General features: G+C 44.3%; 1 protein-coding gene across 8 annotated transcripts in view; it reads right to left on the reverse strand.

The window, feature by feature from the left end:
* Positions 1-22,943, reverse strand: part of BICRA (BRD4 interacting chromatin remodeling complex associated protein) — a 283,868-nt gene that overhangs the window by 78,662 nt on the left and 182,263 nt on the right. For 3 of the 8 annotated variants that reach the window (XM_033954967.1, XM_033954968.1, XM_033954969.1), the window contains 3 exons: positions 22,337-22,402; positions 3,543-5,570; positions 2,770-2,880 (listed from right to left, as the gene is read on the reverse strand). In XM_033954967.1, the coding sequence (XP_033810858.1) occupies positions 2,770-2,880; positions 3,543-5,570; positions 22,337-22,402 (2,205 nt within the window). The remainder of the gene's footprint in view (positions 1-2,769; positions 2,881-3,542; positions 5,571-22,336; positions 22,403-22,943) is intronic. The other 5 variants (XM_033954971.1, XM_033954970.1, XM_033954973.1 and 2 more) reach the window with 2 other exon arrangements.

Consider the following 22,943-nt stretch of genomic DNA (forward strand, 5'->3'; position numbering starts at 1 on the left):
GAACCTTAGGGTACTTTGTCCATTCTTTCAAGTGTACTGCAGAAAGATGTCAATCACAGCTTTTGAAACCTCCTCCTTTTCCCAGGAGTCTACTACTCCCTTCAGTTTGTTCTAAAGCATGGAAGAGCTCTAGAGTAAAAGACAGGAGGGACACAGGGAAATCCCCGAAACCAAGGTTCTGATCTGCTCATATAACAGTCAATAAATGAAACTGTAATGTATAAATGAACGAACAAACATTACCATCGAACAGTAAAACACATCAAATAAAAGCAACAGCTTGAATATTAGTGGAACTCAATTATCTCTTTAGTTTCTATTTACAAACTGATTCTAAACCCATAGTCTGACTGGCAGAGAAGTCTTAGCTATGTAGAGGACCATGAAGCATAAGGCAAAAACAGGCACATCAGAAATTGTCAGGTGGTGGTGCGGGGGGTTTCAGCATACCATTCCTATCTACTGAAAATATATCATCAAGGTAAAAACCTAATCTCTTTTGCCAGTGCAATAGGAATGGTATGCTGAACCTTAAGGACGTACCTAAGCAGTCCCAAAGTCCAGAGGCCACCTGGGAGCTAAACTTAAAGTTACCACCTCCCTGCTTCGCTCAACGAGATACGTGGCACAAGGATGCTCTTCCGCCACCCATACTTCGCAAACAAGGCATGATATAGGGGTATTAGATTCAGAGAACTCCATTCCTAGCACTTTGGAAGTGAAAATGAGATGTTTTGGAGGTTTGAGAATGTGGGGGGGGGGGGGGGGAAATCGGGAAAACCTAAGATGGCTGCTGGTGGTGAATTTCAATGCTAAAAAGCAGCTTAAAAATCACCTCAGGGCTCACCAAAAACTTCAAAAAACAGGATTTTAGGGGAGGGGGACCAAGGCCTTAGCTGTAGAAACAGTTAAAAACAGGTTTTGTAGAGCCCCCACCACCGATTTTCCCCACAGACTGTCACAGCCTTACTCACAGAACATATGCTGAGGGAAATGGTGCTGCTGCCTGAGGTGTAGCTGTTCTAAGGAGGCTTTCCACTTCCAGTCACTCAGCCACTTTGCTGGGATCTTTGGGTTGCCGGTTGGATCTCCATACACCGACCCTCAAACCCCTTCAGACCTCTTATGAAAAAAGGTGTGGGGAGACAAAACACAGCCAGCATCGTGAGCGTCCCGAAGGAACGCTGTTAATGCCTTAACAGCCTTTGCTCCAGCCCCTGACCAAGTCAAAGGAGCGAGCAAACACCAGGAGAATGGGCCATGGACGCCACTAATCTTCAGCAGGCTGGCTGAAATAGGTCCCTAAAGAATACACCTTCCAGCTGAAGATTTAAAATCTTCTCCTCTCAACACAGGCAAAGTAGACCATTATCAAAAGGGATCTCTGATTTCACAAAAAAGACTGCGACTAGAGCGAAAACCCACAAAACTATCGCAAAAGAAAAAAAAATCAAGCAGATAAGAAAACACCTTTCATGCTTGCCTGCAGAAAAAGAAACTGAAGGGGGCAGTAGACTCCTGGGAGAAGGAAAGTTTCAAAAGCTATGATTGACAGCTTTCTACAGTATGCTTGCGAAAATGGACAGAGTATCCTAAGGTTCAGCATACCATTCCTATTGCACTGTTAGATAGATTTACATACCACGGAGGCAGTGCGAGCAATCTCTCTCATGCATATTCATCATGAACGTCCTGAAAACCTGATGGGACTAGTTGTGCCTGAAGGACTTGGTTGAGACCCGCTGCTATAAAGGAAGGCAGACATCTATTTTTCGGTATAGGATGTAGTGTAACTGGGTGTATACGTATATTATGTGCACGCCAGCCATAGAGTAAATAAGCCTTTAACGGCAAAAGTTTAACATTCAAGAGGATGCTTCGCATGATGCAGTGGTGACTAAGTTTCTGAAGCAGATGTTGAAACAGACAAACTAATACCTCACCTTAACTATTTCCAATCTTGTAAATTTCCCAGCTAAGACTCAATCATGTAATTAGTACCCTATCCTGTAATTCTCCTAGAAATGTGCAGTTCTCCTCTTTTGTAATCCTCCTAGAACTGCAAGGTATTAGCGGAATAGAAGTCACATAAGAACATAAGAAGTTGCCTCTGCTGAGGCAGACCAGAGGTCCATCTCGCCCAGCGGTCCGCTCTCGCGGCGGCCCATCAGGCCCACTGCCTGAACAGTGGTCTCTAACTAATTTTACAAATTACCTCTAATCCTATCCCTATAACCTTACCTCTACTCTTATCTGTACCCCTCAATCCCTTTGTCCTCCAGGTACCTGTCCAGACCTTCTTTGATAAGAACGTAATGTAATGTAAACAAGGCACCTTGTTGGACTGCTATAGCTCCATAACTGATAGACCCACACAGCACATAAATATTAATAGCTTTTTTTGTGGCCATGGCGCTTCTTATATATTTTGTGGGCATGTATAATTTGAACAGTATTTTTAATACAATACAAGTTGATGGATACAGCAGACATTGTTAAATATCACTGATGCTACCTACAATTATTGGATTGGAGACTCATAGATCTATTTTGTACAGTTTTGAGCCTGTGTGCTTTGGCCATAGTGCGAATGAGCAGTGGCTTTGGAAATTGATTACTGACGGCCTCCAATTTAAATATTTTGGGATTGGCATGTACTTATTCAGCATTCTATCTTGTGTTAAGTTTGCATTATCTATACAGGGAAATTTATGGCTATTATGATAGAGTTGGTATAAATATCTGAAAGGTATTAATTTACAAACAAACCTTTTCCAGAGACAGGAAGGCAGTAGATCTAGAGGACATAAATTTAGGTTGCAGGGGAGCTGACTCAGGAAGTACTTTTTCACGGAGAACATGGTAGATACCCGGAATGCCCTACAGTGGGAGGTGATGGAGATGAAAAAGGTAATGGAATTTAAAAATGCGTGGGATAAACACAAAGGAATCCTGTATAGAAAGAAAGGAGCCAAACAAACTCAGCAGTGATTAGATGGTGACTCCAGCAATTAAGAAGCAAAGTCAGTATTAGGCAGACTTCTACAGCCTGTATCCTGAAAATGGCAAGGACAAATCAAAATCAAGTATGTATATGTATACCTTATGCTATGAATTTATCTTGTTGGGCAGACTAGATGGACTGTACAGGTCTTTAGCTGCCATCATCTACCACGTTACTAAAGCATGTGCACCTATGAGTTGTAGATATGTTGTGTAGCTCATAGGTGTACATGTAACATAGAATACTAACTGTAAAATATATGTAATGTGTAAGAGATATGTATAATTACAGAATTTTGCTTAGGCAGATTTTTGGCATTTATGTGCATATCTGCACACATATGCACGTATATGCCATTATTCTAATTGTTTACATATATAATCGGTATGCAAACGTTAGCACCTGTTTCACAGAATTACCCCCTATGTGAGCAACAAGGACACTGCGGTCTTCCCTCTTACCTTAGAATCCATACATAGACGGACAGACAGACACACCCTCAACATGATCTGAATTCTTTGTGGAACACAAAACATACCTGTGGCAAGAACATCTGCATGGATTCAGGGCTGATGACGGTTCCTGATGCTGCCTGGCTCAGGATGATCTTATCTGGGCTGAGAGCAAGGCTGGGACTTGGCTGAGAATTAACAGGCATCTGTGCTGTTGGTTGAGGTGGTGGTGGAGGCAGAGGTGGTGGCTGCTGCTGTACATTCAACTGGAGCTGAGGTGGGACCTGTGGCTGGGAGGCCGCTTGGACAGTGAGAATGGAGGATTGGTCTGCGCTGGACAAAAGATTTGTGCTAGGGGCTATCAGCTGCTGCTGCTGCTGTTGGATAAGGCTCGGGCTCGGGCTGCTGCCTGCTGCAGAGGCCTGGATACTTACAGTTTGATTTGGATTTTCAGTTGTATTTAACATAGTCACTTGGTTAGGTAGTGTGACACCTTGAATAACTGTTTGCCCAGCCTGGCTAAGGGCTCCGCCAGTTAAAGAAGCTGCCACAGATGGTTGACTCTGAGTACTCAAACTATTAGCCAGAGACACTGGCATCTGGAACAAAGCTGGTTGTCCAACCTGACTGGATTGCAGCTGTATAGGTGTGGAAAGAATATGAGCTGTGCCATGAGCATTCTGCGATGTGAGGACCTGCCCCAAATTCAGCTGGCTAGCAATGTTCTGGTTGGTGAGGATTTGGGCAGGCAGTGCTTGATTTATTAGTTGTCCACCTGGACCTTGGCTAGTAATGATATGGGCCTGGCCACTAGGGTGCGAAGTTGTGAGGATCTGCCCTCCCATGTTAGCTTGCAAGGCGGAGAGCTGCTGGGGGATCTGCACAGCAGAGGCTCCTGCCAGCTGTCCAGGGAGGAGGAACTGATTCTGTCCTTGTAGCATGGCCTGGGGGACATGCTGGGCAGGGATGACGATGCTACTACCTTGGTTTAGCAGGTGGAGACTCATGGCCTTGTTGAGGGCCTGCTGCTGAGGTGGTGGATGTTTAAACATGTTGGCTGGGAGGCCTGGTGGGAAGCTGGAGAGTACCACATTCTGGCTGCCTTTTCCTGCCATGAAAGTCACATTCTGCTGGGATTTCTGCTGCTGCAGCGTAGTCTCATTTTGGATGGTCAGTGTGGTGTTATTAGAGCCGAAGGGTTTGGGTGTGATCTGGAACAGCCGTGGCTGAAGGACTCCTGCTGGCTTAGGCTGGATGGGCGTTGGTGTTCGGTGAATGATAACATTCTGTGCTTGCACCAGAGGGCTATTTAAGCTGGATGTGACCGTTAAAGATTGGGTACACTGTGCTGCCGACACGTTCCCAAACATAGAGCTCCCATTCAATGCTGTGGTGGCTACAGCAGGCAGATTCTTCTGGATGACTAATCCAGCATTCTGTGGAGACACTCCTGTAGATGCTAGGGTGACCTGCTGTTGCTCTGGAGCTGTCTGAGTTAGGTAGCTTCCCACTGGCATGGTGGCCACCTGAGTCTGCTGGACCTGTTTGGCAATGAGCTGCTGAGTTGACTGGTTGATGGCCATCACCTGCTGCCCAACCACCTGAATCTGCCCAATTCCCAAGGTACCACTTGGACTCCCATTGGGTAGTCCTTGGAGACCAGATATGGGCTGGATGGTGACATTCCCCAAGCCAACAGGCTGGAGGAAAGGTTGAACACTGATGGCTTTATTCACAACGTCTGTGCCCACCGACTGCTGCACCAGAGCCTGGTGAGTCAACATGGCTGGCTGCTGCAGCCCAATGAGATCCGCTCCACTAGAGAAGATTTGTGGCGTGCCATCAGATGTGGCCTGAACCACAGGTTGCAGTGTGGGCAGCTGGAACGATCCCAGGTCCAGCTCTGCCTCAGCCTCCAATGTTTGTTCTGTAATATTAGCCTCCTGCAGGCTCTGCTGGAGAATGTCACAGGGCTGGTCCGTACTTGTGAGGTTGGTCCCACTCCCTGAAGGTGACCCCAGAATATCATCTTCTAAGAAATCAAGGTCCACACTTGCCGTAGGCTGGTTTTGTTCTGTGTTTAAATGGTTGCCAGAAGGCTCTTGCACATGTAGCTAAAACAGAAAACAAGATATACAGTAGTCATAAACATGATTAGTATAAACAAACACAGTCATACAGGCAAGCAGACCAATAAGAGTACAGAGCTGTGAAACATGCAAACAGTTCTCATTCAACTACAGCTATCAATTTCACCATGCAACATTTTAGCAGGTGATGACACTTTTGAGATCAAATATACCATAAACAAGTTGAAAGACTTTAATATCAACTAACATATCTTATCTGAGGATGTCAACTTTTCTCCTTGAAAGTTTATGCCTCAAATCTGTCTAATGTGCCATTGTATCTGCTACTCAGACCTACACAACTACCTCTCTGGTGCTTTAAAACAATGAAGTTTTTACTAGGGCTGTACCAAATATTTGTATTCGATTTGATCGGCCCTGAATACATTATTCATATTCATCCAAATAGTGATTTAAATTCGAATACAGATGGCGGCTTGACTGCTGACGGCGTTTGCCAGTGAGAAGCGAAACTGAAAGTTTACCTCGAGTTTTTTTGCTTCTTTCACGATAATGCCTCATGTGAAGAGAAAGGGGATTGTTTGGATTGTGTCCTCTCCAGTCCATACTTCATCCCCGACTCAGCTTGACCGATTTGTGGTCAGACCTACTCCGTGGTCAGACCTGCTCCAGAGACGCTGAGCCAGAGGGGTCCTGCTGTAGAGAGTGGCAAAGGAGAGCTGCTCTCTTCTTTGGGACATGATATCACTCTGTCCCTGCCGCATCCAGCAGAGCTACTGGGTTGACCTGAGAGTGAAGCAGGGGCTGATGCAGTTTCTGCTGTTGCTGATCAAGAGGAGGGAAGGCCCGGTGAATCGAATGCTGATGTTATAAGCAAGGGAGCAGTAAATTATTTTATTACTCACCTGGCGGTTATCCTGGAAAGGATTTGGAAGGTTCTGCAAAAATTAGATGTTATGGTGAAGAAATCAGCACAAGAAATCACCCTGGTGGCAGGTAAGATTGAGACTTTATCTCAAAATATGAATACGGTGAAAACTGAATGTTTAGAACAAGTTAAACAGGTTCAGAATGAAGTGAAAGGACTTAAAAGAAACAGTCTCTGAGATTATTAAGGATAAATATGTGATTCATCGAAAAGTGGAACTAAAAATTATAATAGAAGGCTTAACCTTAGAGTGTTGAACTTCCCCAAATCCGTCCTTTCTTCAATAGATTTCTTCAAAAAATATTTGACTGAGATTCTTTCTATGTTTACTCGGGCTATTCCTCATATTAATAAAATTTATTATTTACCACAACAATTAATGAATGGAGGATTGGATTTAAGTAGAAATGAAGTTCAACGTCAGGAACAAGCTCAAGGAGAACTTAACTTATTGGAAGATATTTCTAATGTGTTGGAGACCTCACTTACAGATGTGTCGGAAAGAGCATCTTTGATTGTCTCATTCGTTTTTGAGCAAGATCTAAATGCAGGAATGAAATATATTTTCATAATTCTCAAAAGCTGTTCTGTGGACAAAAAATTTGGATCTATCCAAACGTAGTGAAGGTGACACAAAATAGAAGAGAATAATTTCTTTCAATGAGAGAAGAAGTAAAGAGACTGGGGGGATCTTTTTTTGTTAGCATATCCTTGTAAATGTATGGCATTTTTCTATTCCAGATCAAATTAGATCTTTTATGGACCTTAAGAATCTCTCCGAGGAAATGAGAAATAGCTAATTGAGGGGTCCTTTTACTAAGGCGTGCTAGCTGTTTTAGTATGTTCTAAATATTAGTGTGCGCTAAACACTATCACGTCCATAGACTATAATGGATGTGTTAGCGTTTAGCGCGTCTTAGTAAAAGGACCCCTGAATGCTTGGATCGGGTTATCTAGCGAATAGCCTTTTCTTCTTATTTTTCTAATTATTCTTCTCCTAGATATCGGGCCTCTCCTCTTACATGTAGTAGTCTAAAGAAGGGTTATTTAATTTCTATAATAATGTTTCCTGATTAGTTATGATATATATTCTTATCTCTGGTTTTCTGCGACAAGTGTTATTATTTGTTATAATGTTTGAAATATAAATTTAAAAAAAATAAATTTGAATATGAATAATTGGGAGCTCTACTGTGCTAAATCCTACAGAAATACGATCTCTAATTATTTCACTTTGCTTCTTTTATAATTTATGTTAAAACTCAATGCCCATTGTTCATATTCGGTACTTCTATTTGGATAAATAATATTTTTCATTATTCATATTTGGCTGAACAATAAAATATGTTATTCGGTACAGCTCTAGTTTTTACAATATGGCCCACAGTATGCAATCTCTAGCATAAAAAATAAGTAAGTAGAAGTAGAAATATATTTAGAAAACTTTATAAGCCAGTCAAAACATTTTAGAAGTCAGGAAATCATTTTCCTTACCTTTTTCTTTGTTATTCACGCAATTATTTTTGCTATTTTGCCTAGCCTTTATTTTTCATTTCTTTGTATTTTGGTCTTTTTTCAGTTTTCTGTATTTTAATTTGTTTCTTTTCATAATTTTTATATTTGGCTTTTTTGAATTTTACCCTTTATTTGAAGTGATTTAACCAGCCAGAAATGGTTAAATTACTCGCTCAAGGCTAATTGCTCATTTTCAGCGGCTATTAACCAGCTAGTGCTGCTGAAAATAATTGGTTAGCGCTGAACTGAAAACTGGCTATTTTGGAAGCATTTCGAGGATGGAGTCAACACTTGGCCAGTTGAGTGCCAGTATTCAGCATTTAACCAGCCAGGTTAACCACATAAAAGTAAGTCCTATCTTTATGTGGTAACCCTTAGCTGGTTAAGTGCTGAATTTCATACTTAATTGTTTATGCATTAGTTGGCTCATCAAAAATCTGGAAATTCAATGCTGGTGCCCAGAAATGGCTCAACATTGAATTTCCAGGTTTAATGGCTGTGATGGTCAGCAAAACACTGATCTCCGCTAGCTGAATAAAGGGCTCCAGGTGGATAAAATTACACTCATGTTTTAAATGTCAATGGACATTTACATAAGGATGAAAGCACATATGTGCATAAATGTCAATATAGCATGCAATGAAAGGGAATACAAAGTACACAACAAACAAAATATCATCCAATAAAGAGTGTAGACGCTTGAAGATCTGGGACATACATTTCTTTTGTCCCAATCTTTGAACTATTTTTAGAATTTTTAGAGTTTCACAGTAGCAGATAAGAACATAAGAATTGCTGTCCATCCTGCCCAGCAGTCCGCTCACGCGGCAGCCCCTAGGTCAAGATCAGTGCTCTAAATGAGTCCAGACTCACCAGTTTAGCATGAACTTGTCCAACTTTGTCTTGAAACCCTGGAGGATGTTTTTCCCTATAACAGACTCCGGAAGAGTGTTCAGGTTTTCTACCACTCTCTGGGTGAAGAAGAATTTCCTTACGTTTGGTCAAATCTATTCCCTTTCAACTTTAGAGAGTGCCCTCTCGTTCTCCCTACCTTGAACAGTCTGTCTTTCTCTACTAAGTCTATTCCCTTCAGTATTTTGAATATTTCGATCATGTCCCCTCAGTCTCCTCTTTTCAAGGGAGAAGAGGCCCAGCTTCTCCAATCTCTCACTGTACGGCAACTCCTCCAGCCCCTTAACCATTTTAGTCGCTCTTCTCTGGACCCTTTTGAGTAATACCGTGTCTTTCTTCATGTACAGCAACCAGTGCTGGACGCGGTACTACAGGTGAGGGCGCACCATGGCCCGGTACAGCGGCATAATATCCTTCTCTGATCTGTTCGTGATCCCCTTCTTGATCATTCCTAGCATTCTGTTTGCCCTTTTTCGCCGCCGCAGCACATTGTGCAGATGGCTTCATGGACCTGTCGATCATGGGGTGGGAGGGGATGTAAACAGATGGATCAGGCACCGGTTGGCCGACAGAAAACAAAGGGTTGGAGTGAAGGGCCAATACTCTGACTGGCAGAGGGTCACAAGCGGTGTTCCGCAGGGGTTGGTGCTGGGACCACTGCTGTTCAATATATTTATCAACGACTTGGAAACGGGGACGAGGTGTGAAGTTATAAAATTTGCTGATGACACCAAACTCTGCAGCAGAGTTAGGAACACAAAGGAGTGCGAAGACCTGCAAAGGGACCTAAGCAAACTGGAAGAGTGGGCAAACAAATGGCAAATGTGCTTTAACATAGAAAAATGTAAGGTCATGCATATAGGGAAAAGGAACCCGAGGTACAGCTACAAAATGGGGGGAACATTGCTGGGGGAGAGTAATCTTGAAAAAGACTTGGGTGTGCTAGTGGATACAACCATGAAATCATCAGCGCAATGTGCAGCGGCCTCGAAGAAAGCTAACAGAATGCTGGGCATCATTAAGAAGGGAATTACAACCAGGACGAAGGAAGTCATCATGCCACTGTATCATGCAATGGTGCGCCCGTATCTAGAGTACTGCGTCCAATATTGGTCGCCGTACCTCAGGAAAGACATGGCGATGTTTGAGAAGGTCCAGAGAAGAGCTACGAAAATGATAAATGGTATGGAGGACTGTTCATACGCTGACAGGCTGAACAAGCTGGGGCTCTTCTCCCTGGAAAAGAGGAGGCTTAGGGGGGACATGATAGAAACTTTCAAGATCATGAAGGGCATAGAGAAGGTAGAAAAGGATAGATTCTTCAAACTACGGGGAACCACAGGCACAAGAGGGCACTCAGAGAAACTGGAAGGGGAGAAGTTTAGAACAAATGCCAGGAGGTTCTTCTTCACACAGAGGGTTGTGGACACATGGAACGCGCTCCCGGAGGAAGTGGTCAGGCAGAGTACGCTACGGGGATTCAAAGAGGGATTTGATGGATTCCGGAAGGATAGGGGGATTGAGGGATACAGATAAGGGTAGATAAGAGTATGGAAAGAGTATAGATAAAAACAAGGGGGCTATAGAGCTAAATCAAGATAACATGGCAGGTCATGGACCTGATGGGCCGCCGCGGGTGCGGACTGCTGGGCACGATAGAGCTCTGGTCTGACCCAGCGGAGGCAAATTCTTATGTTCTTAGAACTCCCAAGTACCGCCCCAGACATCCTGTATTTGTGCATGAGATTTTTGTTCCCGAAATGCATCACTTAGCATTTATCCATGTTGAACCTCATTTGCCACGTCGATGCCCATTTTTCGATCTTGATTATGTCACATTGCAGTTCTTCGCAATCCCCCTGTGTCTTCACTACTCTGAATAACTGGTGTCAGGTCAAAAGCGCGCCGGAACAAAGGCGCGCGCAGACAACTGAGCGCAACGTGGAGGTGCGCACCGAAGAAAATGACTGTTTTAAAGGGCTCCGACAGGGGGTGTGGGGGGAACCCCCCACTTTACTTTATACAGATCGCACCGCGTTGTGGGGGCATTGTGGGGGGTTATAACCCCCACATTTTACTGAAAACTTCACTTTTTCCCTAAAAAACAGGGAAACAGTTAAGTTTCCAGTATAATGAGGGCGGTTACAACCCCCCACGCCGCGATCTGTATTAAGTAAAGTGGGGGGGGTTTCCCTAACAAAGCCCCCTGTCGGAGCCCCTAAAAACACTCTTTTTCTTTGGCACGCGCTTCCGTCTTGCGCTCAGTTGTCGGCGCGCACCTTTGTCTTCGGCGGTTTTGTCTATGAACCGAATAACCTGCGCATCGTCCACAAATTTAATCACCTCACTCGTCGTACCAATGTCCAGATCGTTTATAAAGATGTTGAATATCTTCTCCTTCTCTGTTCAAACTGTTTGAATAGAGAAGGAGTAAATCTGCTACCATTAAACTCTAAAAATTCTAAAAATAGTTAAAAGATTGGGACAAAAGAAAAAGAGTAACTATACGGCTACTAAGACCCCTGAGGCAGGTCTCTTTCCTCTGGAATAAAGAAATATACGTCCCAGATCTTCAAATGTCTACACTCTTTATTGGGACATAAATGTCAATAACCATCCTAAGTGCTATTCTGTAACTTCTACTTAATTTTCAAAGCAGGTACCTGCAAGTTGGGCATACAGAAGGGAGGAGCACATGCAGAACAGAATCAGGGCTTCACATGTAACTTTAAAAATACACGTGTAACTTAAAGAATACTGCAAGTTATGTGCTTCCCTGCTGCATTTAGGCCCCTTGAAACTGGATTATAGCATTTCATAACAGAATTTAGGTGCTTAGGTTGTTATAGAATAGGCATCTATCATGTGGCCTCAAGTCACTGAGAAGGAGGTGCCCAGCCATAGAACTGCCTCCAGAGCGTATAACAGGGCACCTAGGATAAGAAGGTAAGCAGGCACCTAATTTCAAGCCTATTCTATCTAAAATACTAGTACAAATGGCAGAAAACATGTTTACAAAGTGGGCAGACCTCATGCATCACATAGATATGATTTTAGACAGTGCTGGAGAGAAAAGCCTGCTGTCCTGGTACACGTGGGTACCAATGACATAGGGAAATGTGGTAAGGAGGTTCTGGAAGCCAAATTTGGGCTCTTAGGTAGGGTAGCATTTTCAAAAGTATTCCCCATTCCATGAACAAGACACAGGCAGAACTTTGGAGTCTCAATGTGTGGATGAGGTACAGTGAGGAGAATTTTAGATTTGTTAGGAGCTGGGCAACATCCCGGGGAAGGGGGAGCCTATTCCACAAAGATGGGTTCCACCTTAACATGGGTGAAACCAGGCCGCTGCCATCAACATTTAAAAAGGAGATAGAGCAGCTTTTAAACAAGAAACTGGGGAAAGGACAACAATTGTTCAAAGGAGCATGGTATGGAACAAGTTATCTTTAAAAGATATCACCAAAACAGGGAAGATAAGGTATCTCGATAACGAGGTTGCAATAAAGACCATAGTAGACAAGGTGTCCTTAAATACAGAAAAGACAGAATTTAAAGACTGCAAATAATTATCCATGTCAACTGCTGAGCAAGTTACAAATAGGAATGACAAACACTGTTTGAAATATCTGTATGCAAATACCAGAAGCTTAACGAAACAAAATGGGAAAGTTAGAATACATTGCACTAAATGATAAGATAAATATAATAGGCCTGGTAGAAAGAAGATAATCAATGGGACCTTTTGATACCAGGGTACAAATTATATAGCAGTGATAGGATGGATTGAATTGGGGGAGGGGTAGCATTATATGTTAAGCAGAGCCTTGAATCAATTAGACTAGAAATTCTACAGGAACCAAAACACACCTTGGAATCCCTATAGGTAGGAATTCCATATGTAAAGGGAAAAAGAATAGTGATAGGACTGTACAACCATCCATCTGGCCAAGATGAATAGACAGATGCTGAAATGTTATTAGAAATTAGGGAGGCTAACAAACTGGGTAACACACTAATAATGGATGATTTCAATTACCCCGATATTGACTGGGTAAATGTAACATCAGGGCAAGCTAGGGAGGTAAAATTCCTTGACAAAATCAAGGACTGCTTTATGGAGCAGCTGGTTCAGGAACCAACAAAAAGTGAAGAAATTATTGACCTAGTCCTTAGTGGAGTGCATCATTTGGTGCAGGAGGTAATGGTGCTGGGGCCACTTGATAACTATGATAAGAAAGAGATTAGGTTCTTACCTTGCTAATAACTTTTCTAGTAGATAGGTATGTCATTCTGGATGAACAGGTAATATCCCCATGCTTGCGAGCTATGCAGAAGGAATCTATTCCAGCTTTTTAATCCCTTTTCCTTCACCAGAGGGCACTGCTGCCCCCTTCAGTTTGTACCAAAGCAGGCAATAGCCCCATATACTGTAGAAACACATGTGAAGGAGGGGTATGGGGAAGCTCCCTAAACTAAAAATCTACCCCGAAATCAAAATGTGTTAAAAATTGCCATTGAACAATCAAAACAGCAAAACAATCATGCCAAACAGAAACATTTATGGACCTCAAGTATTACTCCACTGTGTTATAGCAATAGATTACTCTTTATACCCTTAAGATCTGACTAACATCCAAATTTCAGTTTGGATTTGAACTTTCTGATTGAGACAGTAGGCAGGCACAGGAAATAACTGACAGGGCAGGGCTTCAGAATGACATATAGTTGTCTTATTCTGGTTGGATGAGACATACAAAATCAGTCCCAGAAATCTAGGGTGGAACCACTGCGTCGGCTCGTAACACTGAGGATCCAAGGGCGGAATACTTCCTTGCTGCTACATCCACTCTGTAAAACTTGGAAAATGTATGTATACATAGAGTGGACTAAGTCGCTGAACTACAAATTTCCTCAGGGATGACCGCCCGAGCTTCTGCCCATAAAGAAGCCACGACTACTTCGGAAAATTGCAAGCCATAGAATTGAGGGTGAAATACTCATGTGGATTAAAAACTGGCTGGAGCATAGGAAACAGAAAGTGGGGGTAAATGGACAATACTCAGACTGGAAGAGCATCACCAGTGAGGTGCTGCAGGGCTCAGTGCTTGGACCCGTACTCTTTAACATCTTTATAAATGATCTGGATATAGGTACGACGAGCGAGGTGATTAAATTTGGGGATGATACGAAGTTATTTAGAGTAGTAAAGACGCAGGGGGATTGCGAAGATCTGCAACGTGACATAATCAAGCTCGAGGAATGGGCATCGACATGGCAGATGAGGTTCAACGTGGATAAGTGTAAAGTGATGCATGTCGGTAACAAAAATCTCATGCACGAATACAGGATGCCGGGGCGGTACTTGGAGAGACCTCCCAGGAAAGGGACTTAGGAGTTCTGATCGACAAGTCGATGAAGCCGTCCACACAATGTGCAGCGGCAGCAAAAAGGGCAAACAGAATGCTAGAAATGATAAAGAAGGGGATCACGAACAGATCAGAGAATGTTATCATGCCGCTGTATCGGGCCATGGTACGCCCTCACCTGGAGTACTTCGTCCAGCACTGGTTGCCGTACATGAAGAAGGTCATGGTACTACTCGAAAGGGTCCAGAGAAGAGCGACTAAGATGGTTAAGGGGCTGGAGGAGCTGCCCTATAGTGAAAGATTAGAGAAACTGGCCCTCTTCTCCCTCGAACAGAGGAGATTGAGAGGGGACATGATCAAAACTTTCAAGGTGAAAGACTTAGTAGATAAGGACAGGTTGTTCACCCTCTCCAAGGTAGGGAGAACGAGAGGGCACTCTCTAAAGTTGAAAGGGGATAGATTCCTTACAAACGTAAGGAAGTTCTTCTTCACCCAGAGTGGTAGAAAGCTGGAACGCTCTTCCAGAGGCTGTTATAGGGGAAAACACCCTCCAAGGATTCAAGAGAAAGTTAGATAAGTTTCTGCTGAACAAGAACGTGCGCTGGTAGGGCTAGTCTTAGTTAGTGTGCTGGTCTTAGACCAGAGGGCGCTGCGTGAGTGGACTGCTGGGCATGATGGACCACTGGTTTGACTCAGCAGTGGCAATTCTTATGTTCTTATGGAGATTGGAGATTGTTTTCCACAGGTAATATATGCTGATGAAATGACCCTATGAATACATCTGGAAATCATGAACTTGGAAGCCAGAGCACTGTGTCTAGCCTGACTAGTGAACACAAAAAAAATGGTCAGATAGCCTGAACTCGTTGGTGATATCATAGAAGTACTCCTCTCACATCCAACTTTCTAAGAACTTATGGACTGGATCATCAGCAATCTGGCATCTTAATTGACATAGAAAGCCGAAACAACCTTAGGCAAAAAGGATGGAATGGTGTGCAATGAAACTCCAGCCTCTGTGAACTTGAGGATAGGCTCTCTGCAAGAAAGAGCCTGTAGCTCTGAGACTCTTCTCACTGAGGTAATAGTGTCAGATCTATCAAGGACACTTCCTTCAGTGGCTCGTATGGAGCCTGACTGAGGCCTTGCAAAACCACATTAAAGTTTCATGAAGGAAACAGGTGTTTTACTGGGGGCCTGAGCCATAGCGCCCCTTTAGGAATCTGGCTATGCCAACAAAGCCTTATGCTCTCGAGCCCTGACACAAGAAAGTCCTACCACTTGGACTCTGAAGGACATTACAGTAAGTCCCTTGTGAAGGCCAACCTGCAGGCAAGCTAACACCTCCAAGATCTGAGCAGAGAATGGCTCCTCATTCTCAATGAACCAGAGCTGAAATGTTTCCCATGCCTTAGCATAAGCAGAAACCGTCGTAGGCTTTTTGGCTCTGAGCAGAGTAGCAATGAATACCTCTGAGTATTCCTTGCATTCTAACGCTGCGAACATAAGAACAAAGCAATCCGGAACTTCTATGATCACTGGTCTCTGAGAAAGAAGGTCTGACTGTAATCACCGTTTGAGACTTGCACCCCTCTGAAGATGCACTAGGTCTGTGTGGCAAATCTGGAGCCACAAGAATGACTGTTCCCCAATGGATTGAAATCCTATGGAGTATCTGGCCTATCATGGGCCACAGAGGAAACATGTACCTGAGCTTGTTCTTCCAGACTCAGATCTTCGACTGAAGAATCGGTCCACCTTCCTGGTTTTTGCTGTCACCATCAGATTGAATGCTGGGCGACTCAGCAATGAACAATGGATTGGTAGGCTGCTGCAGTGTTCATTCTCCCGGATCCAGTGTCCATCTGCTAAGGAAATTGGCCTGGACATTGTCCACTCTCTCTACATGTACCGCCAAAAGAGCCTGAAGATGAAACTCTGCCCACCTGAACTGTAAATGGACCTCCAGACTCAGCTGCATACTCTTGGCGCCTCCCTGATAATTGACATAAGCCAGTGCAGTAGCATTGTCTGAGAAGACTCAGCTTGTCCTTCCAGACTTTTCTCTAGTCTCTATAATGTCAATCGAATGGCTCAAAGTTTCAATTTGTTGATCGACCATGTCCTTTGGGAGGCTGATCAACGACCCTGGATTAGGTGTTCATTGCAGTGAGTCCCCCAGCTGAACAGGCTGGCATCCATTGTCACAATTACCTATGAGGCTATTCTGAAGGGCATAGGCATCAATCCATACTAAGCGATAGCAACTTGCTCTGGAGAGGATGTATGTGAGCCTTTGACCATGGGACCACATCTATCATGGCTGTCATGGAACCTACCACTTGGAGGTAGTACATGTAGACAGATCTGAGTTGTCCAACAAGCTCGTTATCCGGGTGCAAAGCTTCTGTTTGCGTGCCTCTGGAAGATAGACATGATCTTCTGCCGTATTGAAAAAGACTCCCAGGAATTCCAGGGATTGGGACAGACCCAGTTGGCTCTTTCAGAAATTCACCATCCAGCCCAGGCTCTGCAGGACCCGGACCACATGAGCCACCGCTTGTTCTTCTTCTGAAAATGATGAAGCTCTGATTAATCAGTTGTCCAGGTATGGATGAATCTGCAAGCCCATCTTACATAGTTGGGAAGCTACCATCACCTTGGTAAATGTGCAAGGTGATGTCGCCAACTCAAAGGGAAGAGCCGAGACTGGTATTGGTTTTCCAGGACATGAAATCTCAGGAACTTTCTATGTTCTGGAAAGATGGGAATGTGCAGGTAGGCCTCCATCAAATCCAGAGGCCAGAAATTTCCCAGCGCCACCGCCACTATGAGTGATTGCACTGTCACCATGCAAAACTATGGAACTTTCAGCGTTGCATTGACATGTGTAAGATCTAGAATGGATCTCCAATCATCTGAGCACTTTCATGGGCACAACAAACTATATGGAATATCTGCCTGAGCTCGAATCTTTGGGCAACACAAACTCTATGGCCTGAATATCTAACAGCCTCTGAACTGTAGTCGTGACCTTGCTTGCTTTCTGTGGTCATCTTGCCAGGGAGTCCACAAACCATTCCATTAAGAGCTGGGCGAATCTGAGCTTGAAACCACTCTGAATGATCTCCAGCACCCAACTGCTTTCAACTCTTAACTCCCACTCACTGCTGTCAGATACCTATACCCACTGTATCATTCCCTTTATCATAATCTCCCCAACTCTGTAATGTCCTGTCTAAATTAGATTGTAAGCTCTTCTGAGCAGGGACTGTCTATTGTATGTTAAAATGTACAGCACTGCATACGCCTTTTCAGTGCTATAGAAATAATAAATAGTAGTAGTAGTAGTAGTAAGAGATCTTTATTCAGGCCCCCACATACTCCGAAAGCCATCCCCCTATCTTCAGGGGAATTGCTCTGGACCTGGCATCATTGTGCTTTTTAGGAGGTTGTAACAGAACGAGAACTGGGGACCTGAGTATGCTTGGGACCTGAGAATCTCTGTTTGGCTCCCTAAAAGGATTTCTGAGAGGAGGTTCCTTCTGAGTACTGCCAAAAGTGCCTGGAGCCACAAAAATTAGACCACCTGGAGCCTCTAGTGCAGGGGTCTCAAAGTCCCTCCTTGAGGGCCGCAATCCAGTCGGGTTTTCAGGATTTCCCCAATGAATGTGCATGAGATCTATGTGCATGCACTGCTTTCAATGCATATTCATTGGGGAAATCCTGAAAACCTGACTGGATTGCGGCCCTCAAGGAGTGACTTTGAGATCCCTGCTCTAGAGATTCATGGTCTGTTGTCAAGGATAGATTTCAGCTGACAATCTGCCACACTGGTCATGAGATTGTCCAGTCCCTTTTAAAAAAACATTTGTCACTTGAAAGAAAGGCTGCTAAGGGTAACCTTGGAGGAGGAATCTCCTGCCCATTGCCTGATCCAGAGCATTCTGTGGGCTGAGCTTGAATAAGCCGAAACTTTGCTCATGACTGATGATGTTGTAGAAAGCATCAGCTACATAATCCACTCCAGCTAGTAGGAGATGGGGCATAGGCTTGCCCTCTGCCAGCTCAAGCCCCTGCAACCTAGTATGACAGGCATGTGTCACAAAGGAAACTGTTGCAGCTGCTTTGATTCCCAAAGCCAGCTTTGTGCATTGACTTTTAAGAATCACATCCACTCTGCGATCTTGCAGATCCTTTAATACCATGACTCCCTCACATGGCAGGGACGTGTGTTTGGTTACCTGCCTTACAAAGGAATCTACCTTGGGCTGAGCGAACAGCTGCTTACACTCCTGTGCCATTGGATACAGCCAAGCCATTGTCTTGACTACTTTAAGGGACCTTTCAGGAGCATCCCAGTGATCTGTGGCTAACACACTGATATCAGGATGCCATGGAAATGAAGAAAACTGGGCTCTCACTCTTCTCATTGCAGAGCAGGGAGCAGAGGAGACCCACTGGGAGTCCAAGTTTAACTCCAGCAAAGAGTCAGTGTTAAGCTCTAACAGAGCCAAGGGTCTGACCAGCCAGTGGACCGTAGTGTCATCCCCTTGATTAAGGGCCACCACTGTATCTTGTGAAGTCACACCTTACTCTTCTCATTGCAGAGCATTTTCATTTTCATGATGTACCCAGGTACTTCTGCTTTGCAAATCCAACACACTCTGTACAGTAAAAACATGCACATTGTTAGTGGTTATTCAGTCATTTGCTAACAATGTGGATCTTAGCTCACTTCAGTCTTACATGGTTGCTATTGACCAATGGCTGAATGCCAATAAGTTAATTCTGGGCATGGCTAAGACCCCTGCCTACTGGATTACGGGCAGGATGCCACATCCTAACATTATGGTATAGTTACTGAACTTTATGATTCCTGTAGTTATCAGATTTTCATCTTGACTTTTGTAGTCAGGTTGATCGGATTGTGTTTAATGGGTATGCCATGTTACAGAAATTACATGCTATAAGAGGACTATTTGATATCTGTTTTTCATTCATTGATTCATACACTTTTCAGGGGAAATTCTGTATAGGAAGCTGGTCTCATCAACCGCCTAAGTGGCTGAAAATCTCAGACTAGCGTCCTACAGAGAATCACCAAACCCCGCCTAACTGCCCTGTTTCTCTAACTGGCACCCATGCAAAGGCACTGGTTCGAAAATCACACCTATGAGATCCCTTGCCATCAGCTGATTGTGGCAAATGAATCCCCCTGCCGCCATCAGCTGAGTGGTTGCAGCAGGGAACACCCCCCACCCCTGCACGCAAAGTTGGCCAGCAGGAGAGATGCCCACTCTCCTGCCGGAACCCACCAGGACTTCCCAAAATCCCCAAAGAACCCCGGAAAGAGGGATGCCCACACTCTCCTCCCCTGAAACCTCGAAGCCCTCCTGAAGAGACGGACAGGAGGGATGCTCACTCCTGCCCCCGAACCCGTAAAACATACCAACCCCCTCACTGACCAGTAATACCCTCCTCCAGACCCCCCACAACTTTAGACTCCCTGGTATCCCTAAGCCGCCGCCCCCCCCCGGTACCTTTCTAGAAGAAAATCTAGACGGAGAGATGCTTATACCCTCCAGCCGGCAGACCCACCACCCAAAATGGCGGGCCTTCCCCTTTCCGGTGCATTCTAAGATGCACCACAGAGGGGCCTAAGGTCCTGATTGGTTCAGATGCCTAAGGGCCTTCCCATAGGAGGGACTTCAGGCACCTGGGTCAATTGGCGTCTTTGGCCTCCTTCCCGGTGCATCCTGGGATGCATCCTGGGATGGAGTGGGAGTGGCCTAAGACTCTGATTGGGCAGATACCTAAGGCCCCTCTTATGGGACGGAACTTAGGCATCTGAGACAATCAGGGCCTTAGAGCCCTCCCTAGTCCATCTCAGAATGCATCGGGAAGGGGGAAAGCCTGCCATTTTGGAGTGGCGGGCCTGCTGGCCAGAGGGTGTAACCATTCCTCTGGCTGGACTTTCTTCTGCAAAGTTATGGGGGATGGAGCGTGGGGGGGTTAAGGATGTTGGGGGGGTCTATAGATGTGGGGGTGTCTGGGAGGGGTGTTTCTTTTTGGTGGAGAGGTTGGGAAGTTCTGAGGGTTCGGAGGCAAGAGGGAATGGGTATCCCTCCTGCCCAGCTCTTTGGGAGGGGTTCAGGGGCAGGAGGGAGTGGGCATACCTACTTCAGGAAGTTCAGGGGTTTTGGGAAGTTCCGGGGTGGGGGAGGTTGGGGTGTTCCAGCAGGAAGGAGTGGGCATCCCTCCTGCAGCCAACTTCACGCGGGGAGGTTCCCTACTGCAGTCGCTCAGCTGATCGTGGCTGAGGGATTCCCTTGCTGCAATCAGCACAGTGGCTGCATCTATTTGAAATGTAGGCCAACTTAAGTGTCCTAATGCGTCTCCCTGAACCGCAACAAATGCCTACAGTATAGGCGGCCTTCCTCAGGTTCTTTTTAAAAAAAACAAACAAAAAACGTGCGTCTCAATTGGCTGCTAGACAGCGGTTGGATGCCTACCGCTGCCTACAATCGGGATGTCTGTTTATAAATCTGCCCCTCAATTGGATTATGGCAATGTGGTCTTGGCTGGTATTGCTAAGAAACAGGAAAGAAGATGCAAATTTTGCAGAACACCACTATACCAATATTAGGGCATGAATGCAGGTTTGACTATGTAATCCTTCTATACCTCCAGTATCATTTGTTGCCAGTACATTATAGAGTGTTCTTTAACTTATTGCTACTAGCTCATACCATTCTATTTGATAAACTTCCTTCTACTCTTGCAAATTTAGCATTTTTGTATGCCCCAAGACATTTAAGATCCGTGCAGAGGAGGGCAGAGTGGCAGTATCACCTTTGGAGAGAGCCTCTCAGGTAAGCACGTGATCAAATGTGGTTTTTTTCTACTTGAAACATAGAAAACATAGAAACATAGAAGATGACGGCAGAAAAGGGCTACAGCCCATCAAGTCTGCCCACTCTGGTGCTGATTATGTGGAATGCTCTTCTAGGGAGGGCTTGGCTGAAGAGATTTAAAAAGATATTAAAAGCCCATTTTTCCACCTTAGTGAGACAGTACTACCTGGCAGTTAGTAAAGGAGGGATGGAACATTTTTTCTGTGTGGTTACAATCAAAGTGGTTTACATATTTTAGACAGGTATTTATTTTGCACCTGGGGCAATAAAGTGTTAAGTGACTTGCCCAGAGTCACAAGGAGCTGCACTGGGAATCAAACTCACAACCTCAGGGTGCTGAGGCAGTTGCTCTAACCACTAGGCTACTCCTCTACTGTAAGTGTCCTTGCATCTATGATTTTGAGGGGGGGGACTTTTGTTATTTGTGTTTCATGTCCTATTAATTTAATGGAGTTCCTTTCCTTTTTAGTTTTCATTTAGTATTGTAGACAGCTGAGTTCTTATTTAGATAAAGTGGCATAGCAAATTTTTTATAAACTCTAAACTTAATTACCTGTTCACTCACTTATAAAATGACCCCCTTAAAAGGGCAACTTCAAAGCCATTTGCAAATCAAAAACCAATTTCCCTTATAAATATGCCCTCCCTTAAAGGAAGCCTGCACAGACTTTTAGCTGGACAGAAGAGGGAAAGACTATTTTATTTAAGCAAATCAGTATTTAACCCCAGTAAATGGTTTGAAAACGGCCCTCTCAGACTGCATGTTGAATTATTTTCCATTGTTAGTGCACAGAACTGTCTTAGTACAAAAAGAAGACCTAATGGGGGGTTTTGCTAGGAAAGTTAAAAAAAAAAAAAAAATTAAACAGTGGATGTACTGCTATACCAAGTTGTCTAGAAGGGCTGGAACAGTCATCCATCATTCAATGACAGAGGGGCTTTGCTACATTCCCAGTTATAATGGGGGAGATGGTAAAGTTTCCTCATATGGGCAGCAGTGACTTTCCTGAACTTCTCAGCTAAGGCCACAAAGGAGAAGCAATGATCTCCTGTCAGACTTGTACATCTGACAGCTGGGTAGCAGATGGGGTAGACCAAATGACCCTTGTCTACTGATACATGCTATGTTGTGGAAAACATGGGACATACCCCAGCACCCACGAAGAAGGCACTCGCTGCATCTCCCGCATTATCCAGGAGCTCATCACTATCAATCTGCAATGGAAAACAGATTCACACAATTGTACAGAAAGAGAAATAAAAAAGGCAGGAACGAGGGAGAGAAGATAGCAGGGATACAGGAAAAGGAACGAGAGGGAAGAATGAAGAAAAAGGAAAAGAATTAGGTTTATTCAGTGGTTTTCAAACCAAGTCCTGGAAGCACCCCAGCCAGTCAGGTTTTCTGGATAGCCACAATGAATATTTCTGAGAGAGATCTGCATGCACTGCCTTCACTGTATGCAAATCTCCCTCATGAATATTCATTGAAAATATCCTGAAAACCTGACTGGCTGGGGTACCTCCAGGACCAGATTTGTGAACCACTAGGCTAATTAGTAATGAAGGTTAACCTTCAGGGAAAGTAATGCTATTTTCTTTTAACACATATTCCTTGAGGACTGTAAGATACCCATTCTACACAACCCCATCTCACCCTGGAAATGATTCGTGTTCAAACTTACATACTTACATATTCCTTAAGGATTGTAAGATACCCATTCTACACAACCCCATCTCACCCTGGAAATGATTCGTG

Source organism: Geotrypetes seraphini, chromosome 8, assembly GCF_902459505.1.
Source record: "Geotrypetes seraphini chromosome 8, aGeoSer1.1, whole genome shotgun sequence".
NCBI classification, from domain to species: domain Eukaryota; kingdom Metazoa; phylum Chordata; class Amphibia; order Gymnophiona; family Dermophiidae; genus Geotrypetes; species Geotrypetes seraphini.